We start from the raw sequence: 12,457 nt of genomic DNA, 5'->3' as shown, positions 1-12,457 counted from the left end.
AATTGTGTGCTAACTTAAATTAGTATCACTGTAAAGATTTAATAAAAAAATAAATTTTATTTTTGTAATGTCCTCTTATATACCTCTCAAAGATAATTGCAGTACTAAACTATTTATTTAAGCTTTTTTTTACCTGAAAAACTACCATTTTGTGCTCTCTTTTCAAAATAGTTGAGACTCTGTGTAATCATTGATTTATAATTCTATCTAGAAAACCAATAGATACTATAGAATACAGATTTCTATTATACTGAATAAAAATAATGTTATGTAATTATTTTAATATTTATACAAAAGCAAATGCAAATATTAAATATACTTTTAAATAAAATATATAATTAAATATTAAAAGAAAGCACTGTTTTAATCAACTTTTACATTTTTTTCTGTGACTAATATAAGCTTCTTAAATTTAGAAAAAATATAAAATAAAATTAAAAGCCCAAGGACCATATTTTGCCTGTTATCTGTACTATACCACTCTTATCATGTACTTTTATATTTATTTTCCTTTCAAAAAAATCTCAAAGACATAACACCCAAACTTGAGTTATGTTCTCAATGTTTATTATGTATTCGTTATATGGTCTACTTTATTACCAATATTTTAGGTCAAAAATAGGGAGAAATTATCCTGTGGCTGATGCTGACCTCTGTACCATAAAACTATTACACTTTATCTTCTATAATCACTATGTCCCATGTATAGGATATAATATTATATAGAGCTGTAGCTGTAGCATGGCAGGTAGGGCATTTGCCTTGCATGCGGCCAACCAGGCTGACCCAGGATCGATTCTTCTGCCCCTCTTGGAGAGCCTGGCAAGCTACTGAGACTATCTTGCCCACATGTCAAAGCCTGGCAAGCTATCCATGATATATTCGCTATGCCAAACACAATAACAAGTGCCACAATGGAGATGTTACTGGGTTGCTCGAGCAAATCAATGAACAACTGGAGGACAGTGACAGTGACAGTACAATATCTTATATATAACATTATATAATGCAATATCCTGTATATAATATTATAACATGATTTTCTCTTTATTACAAATATGTAAGTTATGCTCAAAAAGTTGACCAATTTCATTGAGGACATTGAACTATAGTAGTAAATATTTTAGTCTGATTAAAAAATATGTGTCTGTTACTTTACTTTAAATGTGTTTCAAACTGCAACGTTGATTAAAAAATCATTGTGTTTATTTAGTTTTCTATATACTTGAAACTGCAACTTTCATAAGTTTTACATAGATTTACTAAGAACTAGCACAAATGAATGGACTTTTAAAAGCACATATTACCTGTTTTGAGGTAATATTGGGAAGATATTGACTCAGTATATTTTTAATAAAATTTGCATTGTTCTATCAAAAAAAAAATCCTCAAGTGCAATTGCTAGTGACCAATAAAGTAAGCAGCGGGGAAATATAACAGACAAGCAACATTAGACTACTCATTATTCTTATTAAAGATAAATTAATAAGAAAAGTTAGCAAATGTATTTTAATGTAAAGTAGATGTCCATTTCACTTGTTACTGTGTTTGGCATATCAAATACGTCAGAATGGAGACCTTACTGGGCCCGCTCGAGTAAATCGATAAACAACGGGAGGATAGTGACAGTGACAGATGTCCATTTCACAAGATAGTGTGTAATGTTGGGTAGAAAGATTCATAAGGAATCAATGTTTTTCGTTATGAATGTATCTGAAATAGTATTCAGTTAGTATCAATAGTATGGAAAGAACAAGATTCCTATTAGTGTTTTTGCTTCTTATTTTGCATCTTTTGTGGAGGTCATGACTGACAGTTCTTAGGGTTTACTCCTGGCTCTGTATTCAGGGATCACTTCTGGTTGTACACAGGGGCCATATGTAGTGCCATGATTTGAACTAGGGTTTACTGATCTTAACCTTGAACTTTCTTTTAGTCTCTGATTACTACTTTTTTTCTTTCTCATTAGGCACTGTTCCCCAAGCTTCCTTTTCCAATTTCAATACTAACGTGTATTATGTTTTATATTCCTTAGTGTTTTGTTTATATTCCTATTCTAGCAATTTTGATTCACTGAATTAGTCCCCTTGAGCCAACAGCAGGGTGAAAAAACAAAACACCAAGCAGTTTTGGTCTACATATTATTTTTTGCAGAAATTGTATCAGAGTTTTAAGACATCTGTTGGTTTTTTTCTCTCCTTTCATACTGCCTCTTTCCCACCCTATAGTCAAGGAAATTTATTTCTCTGGATAAAATGGGTCTTTTTAAGATAAAAAGAGTTCTAATAGAAAGCAAAATTATTTAATAGGAAAGAGAATGAATGTTTTCAGAAATGCTGGTTTTCCAGGATTATGACATGGAAATTGGTAAAATACGTATCTGTAATACATGTTTTTGTATGTGAACAATTTTGAGTATCAGTGAACTTAAATGAAAAGCAGAGGTAAGTCATTAGAAAAATGGTAATGAAATTCTCCTGAAGCTCATTGATACAACACACATGCTCAACTTTGATCAATTTAAATAAAGATGAATAGCAGTTGCGTTGAGAAACTTAGATGCATTTTTGAAGTGTAAGAATAGAGTTATTATGTTTTTATTCACGAACTTATATATTCTTGATTAAATAATGGCAGGGAATTGCTCTCTCTGTATTCGTTTTTCTAATCAAGTACAAAGTATATTTAAGAAATTGTTTAAGAGAATAGACAGATAGTTTGGAGTTATATTTGAATTTTCAAACTTTACAAACATATATAAAGTGTTATATACCTTAGATATGAGTCTTAGTTCTTCATTTGGGGATAAAGATACAAGTTTTTATATTGCCATAGTGGTTAAATTAAATAAAATGTTAAAATATTTGGTATTTCTTTGGACTAAATGATAGTGTTCTGACAAAACAACTGTGATCATGTATGAACTTCTCCAAATTTATGAAAAATTATAGCAAATAGAAAAGTAAATATATGATTTCAAGCACATTATAACATGGTTATAGAATGATATGTATGTATATATAATATTACATCTCAAAATATTCTGAAATACAACTCTGTTTTAAATTTAAAAATACTGAAGCTAATATAATTAACTCATTCAAAGTAGCAAATCTAATAAGTGGTTCATTTTTATTTTCAATACTTGTTTCTCTAACTGTAAAGCTCAACTACTTTCTACCTTATAATATTATAAATAATAAATGTATAATATTTAGATGTTATTATTCTTAGATGGGCTGGAACTATAGCACAGCTGGTAGGCCGTTGACCTTGCATGCGGCCAACCTGGCCGACGCAGTTTCGATACCTCTGCCCCTCTCGGAGAGCCCAGCAAGCTACCGAGAGTATCTCTCCTGCACAGCAAAGTCTGGCAAGCTATCTATGATGTACTCGATATGCCAAACACAGTAACAAGTGTCACAATGGAAATATTACTGGGCCCGCTGGAGCAAATTGATGAACAACAAGACAGTGACAGTGACAGTCATTCTTAGGTGCTTATACTTTTGTTTAAATTATAAATGCTTATTAAAAGAACTTAGAGTATGAGGTTATTAATTGATATGTGCTGTAACTCCCATAAATATTAGCACTAACATTTCTGACAGTATTATTAAATATGGCTCAGATGATCTTTTTCCTTGATTTATCTCCTTGAACACTGATATATTTCACAATTATTGAAATAAGTATAAATTACTCACACTTAGTCAATGAAATAACTTTCAAAATTATTATAAAAATAGTGAAAGCAAATTATTATATAAAAATTTTCCAGGATTCAAAAAAGACCGTATAGTAGGTAAGGCACTTGCCTACTATGTAGCCCATCTAATTTGACCCTCAGCACACCCCTATGGTACCCTGAGCACTGCTGGGAGTAATCTCTACATGCAGATCCAAGAGTCAGATCTGAGCACAGCTGGGTGTGGCCCCCAAACAAAAACTAATACATAATTTAAATTTTTTCCTATATGGATTTCTTTTTTAAAAATTTTTTTTAGTGAAACATCATTAAGTATGTCATGAGGTACATCATGAGGTTGTAGACTTACAAATTTTTGTACTTGAGTTTCAGTTATACAATGATCAAGAACCCATCCCTCCACCAGTGCCCATTTTCCACCACCACGGATCCCAGTATCCCTCCCACGCCCCATTCCCCCATCCCACCCTGCCTCTGTGGCAGGGCATTCCCTTTTGTTCTCTCTCTCTCTCTCTCTCTCTCTCTCTCTCTCTCTCTCCTTTTGTGTGTTGTGGTTTGCAAAAGAGGCATTGAGTGGCAATCATATTTGGTCTATAGTCTATTTTCAGCATGCTTCTCCCATCCTGGGAGGATCCTCCCAACACCCTTTATTTGGTGCTCCCTTCTCTATCTGAGCTCCCTTTTCCCCTAGCATGTGTGGCTGGCCTCCAAGCCATGGAGCAAAATTCCTGGTACTAATCTTGGCCACTATTGGGTGTTAGTAGTATCCTATTTTGTTACCTTATGTTCCCCAGATGAATGCAATCTTTCTATGTTTATCCCTCTCTTTCAGACTCATTTTGCTTAACATGATACTTTCCATGAGGATTCTTTGTTTCTGTCAGAGTTCTTTGAAGGACCTGTGTCATGGTCCAAAGCATAGAATTATTTTACAGGTAATACAAATATTCATTTTTATTATGTTTTATTATGAGGCTAATGTGTATGGTCCCTACAACATTGAATTGCCTTTTGTTCTCTTCTTTATTAACCTAAACTCTGGCATCTAATTAAACTCATACGTTAGGAACAGACTGATATGATCAACAAAACACATTGCTTTGTACATATAATTTATGAAATTTTGTGATGATCTCTAGTGAATTTCAACTGAAGACGAGAGAAAGTAAGCATAAAGTTGAAAATACTAAACTTTCAAAGTTGTTGCATTTAAAGGAATAGTATAAAACATAACACTAATATCATTAAAACCACAAAACCAGAAATACAACACAAATAAATTTAAGGTATTATATTAATTTCTCAAAGGGATATCTTTTGGATAGTCTAACAATATTTTCTACTGTAGATAAAGCCCCTTTGTCATGTTAGGGAATCAAGTAAATAATCAATATTTGGTTATTCTTGATAGCTATTATTAATATTAACCTAATAGTAGGGATTTTGGAAGTGTAGCATTTCAGAGTTTTCAGAACACCTAAAGAAGATGCTTGCCATCTGATTTAACAAGTATGAGGAATATTTTAACACCCTGATTGAAAATATGGAGGATCAATTTAAATTTTCATTTGAATTGCAAAGGTGTTTGTTTTAAGGTTAAAAAGCAATAAAATTCATTTTTTAAAAATGGATGAAAATAAACATAAGAGGAACATTATTCTAAGGTAAAGTATTAATCAGGATTTATAATTTTAAAGGCTGAAAAAGTTGATTTAAATGTTTGGAGATAAACTTTATAGTCTACATGAAAATATATAGTGTGGATTGAGGGTTTAGGAATAAGGATCTGGATCAAGTGTATAGCAGGTTGGGCATGAGTCTTGCACATGACTCATCTCTAGGATGTCATATGGTCTGGAGAGATTCCTGAGCACAGAGGCAGGAGCATTCTCTGAATATTGCCAACTATGAAATAAAATGTTTTAGGAATCATATGATTATTTTTAATAAGTTTATTTCTCTCAGGAGGTTACAGAGTTAGTGAATGAGTGATGATAATTTTATCTGGTTGGGCTGGAGCGATAGCACAGCGGGTAGGGCGTTCGCCTTACAAGCGGCCAACATGGCCGACCCGAGTTTGATTCCTCCGCCCCTCTCGGAGAGCCCGGCAAGCTACCGAGAGTATTCGATATGCCAGACACAGTAACAACAAAGTCTCCAATGGAGACGTTACTGGGCCCACTCGAGCAAATCGACGATCAACGGGAGGGCCTTTACGTTACCTTTATCTGATTTATTGTTGGTAAATCAATATAATTGATTTAATTTTTGTAAATGTTTTTACACAAAAACTATTGTTTATCAGCTCTAATTCTTTGATATTGGATCATTTCTTGTTAGCATTTCTTCAATTTATGCAAGTGTTAATATTCATTCCAACACCAGGTGTTGTTCATACATCCTTTCACAGGTTTAATTATTATTAGTGGACTGTGATGGATTGTGTCACCTGGAGCAGCAGAGGTGTGGCCCAATGTCTTCTCTGCTACTCTCCCCAAAACATATAAAGTCTTGTAAAAATAATTAATAAGTAACGAAGTTGTGGTATTATTCAGAAAGTACTGAAATGAACAGGAAATAAGAGGAAAATGAAATATGCAAAAATGTATTAAATTAAGATACATAAACAATATTTATTATGGGATTATAATATACTACTATTTTTCTAAGTAAAGGAACATGAAATGATGAGAGATTTACTTTGAATCACAATAAAAATTCAATAATTTTTTTATTGAATCACTATGAAATACACAATTACAAGTTTGTTTATGATGGGTTTCAGTCATATAATGTTCACCAGTGTACACTTTCCAACATGAATTTCCCAGTTTCCTCACTGTCCATTACCAGTTAATTAAGAAAAGTAGGCACTTTTTTTTTCTCCTTTTTCTTCTCCTTCTCTTCCCTTTTTTCTTGTTCTCCTTCTTCTCCTTCTCCTTCTCTTTTTCCTTCTCCTTCCCCTTCTCCTTCTCCTTCTCCTTCTTCTCCTTCTGCTTCTGCTTCTGCTTCTGCTTCTTCTTCTGGCATTATGGTTTGCAATATGGATACTGAAAGATTATCATGTCAGTCTCTTGACCTACCTTCAGCACTCAGTTCTTATCCAGAGTAATCATTTCTAATTATATAATAAATAAAAATTTTAAAACACAGATTTTCAATGCCATTAAGTGCTGTCAAAATTTAACTCTGAGGTTCAAACAAAATCCTCTCTATTTTGTGAAAATATATTTTGTCTTACTATATTTATAATATAAACATAAAATAAATATATTTTATGTCTTAATATATTTATTATATATATTTATTCTGTTATAAATAAAGCTAAACCTTTCATTAAAAAGAAAAATCATTTTGCACAAGAAGGCAAAGTATGCATGATATATTAACTATAATATTGCATCAAAAAAAGAATTATGTATGCTAGCAGTATGTGACTTAGAATATACCAAATGTTGGGGCTGGAGTGATAGCACAGCAGGTAGGGAGTTTGCTTTGCATGCAGCTGATGCGGGTTCAATTCCCAGCATCCCATATGGTCCCCCGAGCACTGCCAGGAGTAATTCCTGAGTGTGAGCCAGGAGTAACCCCTGTGCATAGCTGGGTGTGATCCAAAAAGCAAAAAAAAAAAAAAAATTAAAAATTAAAAAAAGAGCGAATATAGCAAACATTAATTATTTAAGTTAATCAATAAGTTAATTTTACTTTTTTTAGGCACTGGATTATGTTGCATAGGTTTGAAAATAAGAATCTATACCTCCAGAAACAAATAAAGTAATTAATACACAGGTCATTTCATCGCTACATGTGTGATGGCTTCATAAGAATGAGTGCAGATTGATTTTTACATATCTCATATAATGGATCACTGTCACTGTTTCTGTCCTACCGTTGTTCATCAATTTGTTGGAGTGGGCCCAGTAACGTCTCCATTGTAACACTTGTTACTATGTTTGGCATATTGAATACATCACAGGTAACTTGCCAGGCTTTGCCATGCGGGTGAAATACTCTCAGTAGCTTGCCAGGCTCTCGGAAAGGGGCAGATGAATTGCACTCGGTTCGGCCAATATAATGGATACTAAACAGAATTGTGAGAATAAGTTCAAAGCTAATTTTAGGTGTCATTGAAATCTGTTTCTTAAAATAGTATTCACTTTTATTTTTATTGTTTAATATGTGTCACACAACTTTCACAAATGTATTACTAATTAGGTAAAGGGCCCTGAAATAGCCATTGTGGTAACATTCAAGAGTGCAAATATGCTAGCATGACTTAAATGTAGATATCAAATCTTAGTGGAAGATGAGAGAAACTAATTACCTTGGGTGTAGTTTCTTATCAGAGATGGAGTGAAGGGACAGATACACCACAATGGGAAAACTCTGCACCTTGGCATACAGTGAAAATACAAAGTTAAGATTCACTTTTCTGGAATGACAGGTACTGTATAATCAAGCAATTTATCTCACTGGGGGGTGGATTCATATCATTTGTTTGTGAGCCTTCTGATGTCAATTTTATTTACTGGTACTTAGATACAAACTTTCATTCATTTTTATTTACTAATTCTGCCATTGGGGACACCCCTGGTGATGCTCAGGGTTCACTTCTGGCCCTGCATTGAGGAATTACTCCTGGTATGCTCCAGGTCCATATAAGATACGGGAGATTGAACTGGAGTCTGCTGCTTGCAAGGCAAGTGCCTTACCTTTTGTACTATTGCTCCAGCCTGAACATTATCTTTTAAATAGCATACCATACTAATCTCAAAGTTTTTCAGTTCAGTTATTAGCGAACACTTTCTATACAGAAAAAAGTTAATCTTTTTATGAATTTAATTATTAAATGTTATGCATTTATCTAAATGCTTCACATATTATTAACTAAAAAGATTCTCTTAACTCAAAACAATCCATGTGCACAGTCAGCTTATGAAGTAGGTTTCTCTATATATTACCAAATTGTTCATTACCAAATATAGAGGGGTAAATGTTTCAGGGACTGATTGAAGATTTAGGATTCAAACTCGGATAATCTTACTCTTCCTTATGGTAATGACTGTGGCAATATAATTTATTTTGTTAAGTAAAAATCTGGGTCCAAAGAGGATGTGGATTTACAGGATTCCTGCTTTGCATGCAGTCAACTTGGGCTCAATCCCCCACAGCCCTCATATGGTCCACTGAGCCTGCCAAGAGTAATCTTGAGCAGAGATCTAGGAGTAAGTCTTGAGAACTGCTGAGGGTGGCACAAAAATAAATTGAAAACTAAAAGTATGCATCCTATCTTAAGAAAATGCATCGATTAAACTTATCTTCAACTTTCCTGACTAGCACACATCTCTCTGACAGAAGAAAATCACTCAATGTAATAATGATATTAAACATGTTGTTACTATTTCAAACAGAAAGGGAAATAACATATTGGAATAAAGGTCATGATTATGACAAAGAGGTAGCTTCCAGGATTTCCAGTGTAATCAACCCAGTCTCAAATCTGCTGTTTATTTTTTTCCTTTTTCCTTTGGGCTTTCTTCCCTCTATCTCAGTCATCAGTTGCTGCTGATATCAATGACTTTATTATATCTGATTTGCTGTGAGGCAGAGTAGAAAATGGAAATGTTCAATATTAGAAAAATCTGATATAAGACTAAGGACAAAAGTTGTAAAAAAGCGCAAAGCGGGGTCAGAGAGATAGTACAGCTGATATAGCACATGCAGCATAAGGTCCCCAAATTTTGCTGGCAGTGATCCCTGAGTACAGAGCGAGCACCCAAAACCAAAATAATGATACCAATATAAAGTGTATGTTTTCTATTTTTTATATCACTTTATCTCATAGATCTGATCAAGGAAAAATAAAGCAACAATTGAGCAATGAGAAATCATACAGAAATAGCCGATTTTATTCTCCTGGGACTGTCAGATGATCCAAAATTTCAAGCTGTCATCTTTATATTTCTTCTCATTACTTACATGCTCAGCATCACTGGGAACCTGACTATTATCACGCTCACTCTCCTGGATTCACACCTTCAGACACCCATGTATTTCTTCCTCAGAAATTTTTCCTTATTAGAAGTTTCATTCACAACTGTCAGTATACCCAAGTTCCTAAGTACTATTATTTCAGGAGATAAAACCATTTCCTTCAGTGATTGCTTTGCTCAATTATTTTTTTTCATTCTCTTGGGAGTCACTGAATTTTACCTGCTGGCCGCCATGTCCTACGACCGTTATATTGCAATCTGCAAACCGCTGCACTACATGACAATCATGAGTCGCAAAGTGTGTGTACTCCTTGTCTTCTCATCGTGGTTCATTTCCTTCTTAATTATATTCCCTGCGCTCTTAATGCTCTTAAAGCTGGATTACTGTAAATCTAATATTATTGATCACTTTACCTGCGATTATTTCCCCCTTCTGCAACTTTCTTGTTCAGACACAAATTTCCTTGAGAAACTTGGGTTTGCCTGCGCTGTCTTTACTCTAATGTTCACTTTGGCACTGATATTTCTTTCCTACACATATATCATCAGAACAATTTTAAAAATTCCTTCTACTAGTCAGAGAAAAAAGGCGTTTTCCACATGTTCCTCCCACATGATTGTCATCTCTATCTCTTATGGCAGCTGCATTTTTATGTATATCAAGCCTTCAGCACAAGAAAGGGTGTCTTTGAGCAAGGGAGTTGCTGTGTTAAACACCTCAGTAGCTCCTATGCTAAATCCTTTTATTTACAGTTTAAGGAATCAACAAGTTAAGCAAGCTTTTATGGACATGGCCAAAAAATCTATCTTCTACAGGCAAATGAAATGATATAATGAAACAAATTAGACACACTGAAGATCAATTTTAAAAATATAAACATATGGCTGGAGTGATAGCACAGTGGGTAGGGCGTTTGCCTTGCACACAGCCCACCCGGGTTTGATTCGCAGCATCCCATATGGTCCCCTGAGCACTGCCAGTTGTGATTCCTGAGAGCAACACCAGGAGTAACTCCTGAGCATCTCCAGGTGTGACCCAAAAAGCAAATAAATAAATAAATAAATATATAATCATAAATATTTTAGTAAGTTCTATAACAATGTAATACTTATCATCCTTGTACACTGTCAGTTTTTCATACAGTATAGGACTGCTTTTGTTTAGTAGATTGTTTTTTAATTTAAATTACATTTTTCATTGACTTTCTGATATTTCCTGAGTACAGTACTATTTGCTATTAATTAATGATACCCAGAAAAGTAAAATAATCCAAAAACCTATTCTGAATTTTGTTTAACAGAAAATGATCACCAGATTAAGGACACAGGTTTATGAATAAACAATATTTTGCTTAGTATGTTAAATATGGAATTTTATTTTTTTTATTTGATGAAAGTTTCTTTCAGCATCTTATAATTTCTCTATAGGATAAAAGGAAATGTCATGTAACTAACTTATTCAAAATGTAAAAACCAAGAACATTATTTTCTCACTTTAATAGGTGATTCAACATAATATCTATGAATAAAAATAGATTAAAATATATGCTTTTGTAAGTATTGATGGTCAATTGCTTTCAATATTTTCAAAGACTATGCCTTAATATGTGTATATGTATGGAGGTATCTATCTATAGATAGATAGAAACATAGATACCTCCTTGATATGTATATAGGTTTACCTATATGCATATATATAATCTTAACATGTATATAGGTAAACCTATATAAATATTATCTAATAAACATATTTGATGTAGGCAGGTAGACAGGGAAGGGTCCCAATAGAGATGGAATTCCTAGGAAGTAATAAAACCAATAACCGCAAAGCTACCAAGAGAAGACCCTTTGAGATCAGGAGCCTGACGACAACAGAGCCAGAGAAGGCTAGACTTCCCCTTTTGAGAGAAGCTTCAGCGGGAACAAAGGCCAAGGAAAGGAGTTTCAAAGAAGACTATCAACCACTCCCAACTCTAACCCCTTGGCAACCACCCTAGCAATGGATTCTTGGATTCTTATCTAGCTAGAAGCCCCATGTAGGGCAGCTTAGGGAAAACAAAAACCTATGAAATTAACCTTGAACAAAGGTCATGTGCATATACGCTACCCAGTCCATGTATGTGCTACTTGTGCCCACATAGACAAGCACACGTGATGCCCGAGCACATATGTCACCTGCATCTCCCCTCTTGAGATGTGTACTGGGTCTCTCTCTGCTTTTGGAGAAACCCACATTCTCTCCTGAGCATGTTGCTCTCTCTCCTTTTCTCTCCTTCCTCCCCTTCCTCAAAAACCTCCAAATAAAATCTGTTTTTGCTTCACTGTTCGTCTACTCATGAAAATCTATTCTGTGAGATAGCATAAGGACCCTGAAATCCTGTGTAATGTCTACACCTGACTTTCTTTTACTGCAAAAGCTGATTCCTTGCTCCAGCTCGAGTACATGGCGCCCTGAGAAATTGAGTGGTAGGGATTAATTCTGTGACAAGAAGGTCAAGTGGGCATCAGATGTGGCTTGACAGTCACCTAGTGGGCTGATGGGGATCTGGCTCATGCTGTAAAGAGGCTCATTGCAACTTTATCAGTCTGATCCTTCCTAGTGATCCCAGGGTAGCAGAGGCGGATGGGGGCAAAGTGGCCATCTCTCTCCTCTCTGCCTCACAAATGCCACCCATGGGGGCCCACTGAGTTCATATTCACATATTATTGTATATAGGTCATGTATACATAATTTTTTTATAAAAGAATGAAAAAA

The 12,457-nt window shown here is 34.4% G+C and overlaps 1 protein-coding gene across 1 annotated transcript; it reads left to right on the top strand.

The window, feature by feature from the left end:
* The first annotated feature begins 9,589 nt into the window (after positions 1–9,589).
* LOC130024799 (olfactory receptor 6C1) lies at positions 9,590–10,531 on the top strand. The gene has a single exon (XM_056115581.1). It carries the CDS (start codon positions 9,590–9,592, stop codon positions 10,529–10,531), a length of 942 nt encoding a protein of 313 aa, XP_055971556.1.
* Positions 10,532–12,457: the final 1,926 nt, after the last annotated feature.

Source organism: Sorex fumeus, unplaced genomic scaffold (genome assembly GCF_029834395.1).
Source record: "Sorex fumeus unplaced genomic scaffold, SorFum_2.1 ptg000029l, whole genome shotgun sequence".
In the NCBI taxonomy this organism is placed as follows: domain Eukaryota; kingdom Metazoa; phylum Chordata; class Mammalia; order Eulipotyphla; family Soricidae; genus Sorex; species Sorex fumeus.
The sequence above is the reverse complement of the archived record's forward strand: the minus strand, read 5'-3'. Positions and strand labels throughout refer to the sequence as shown.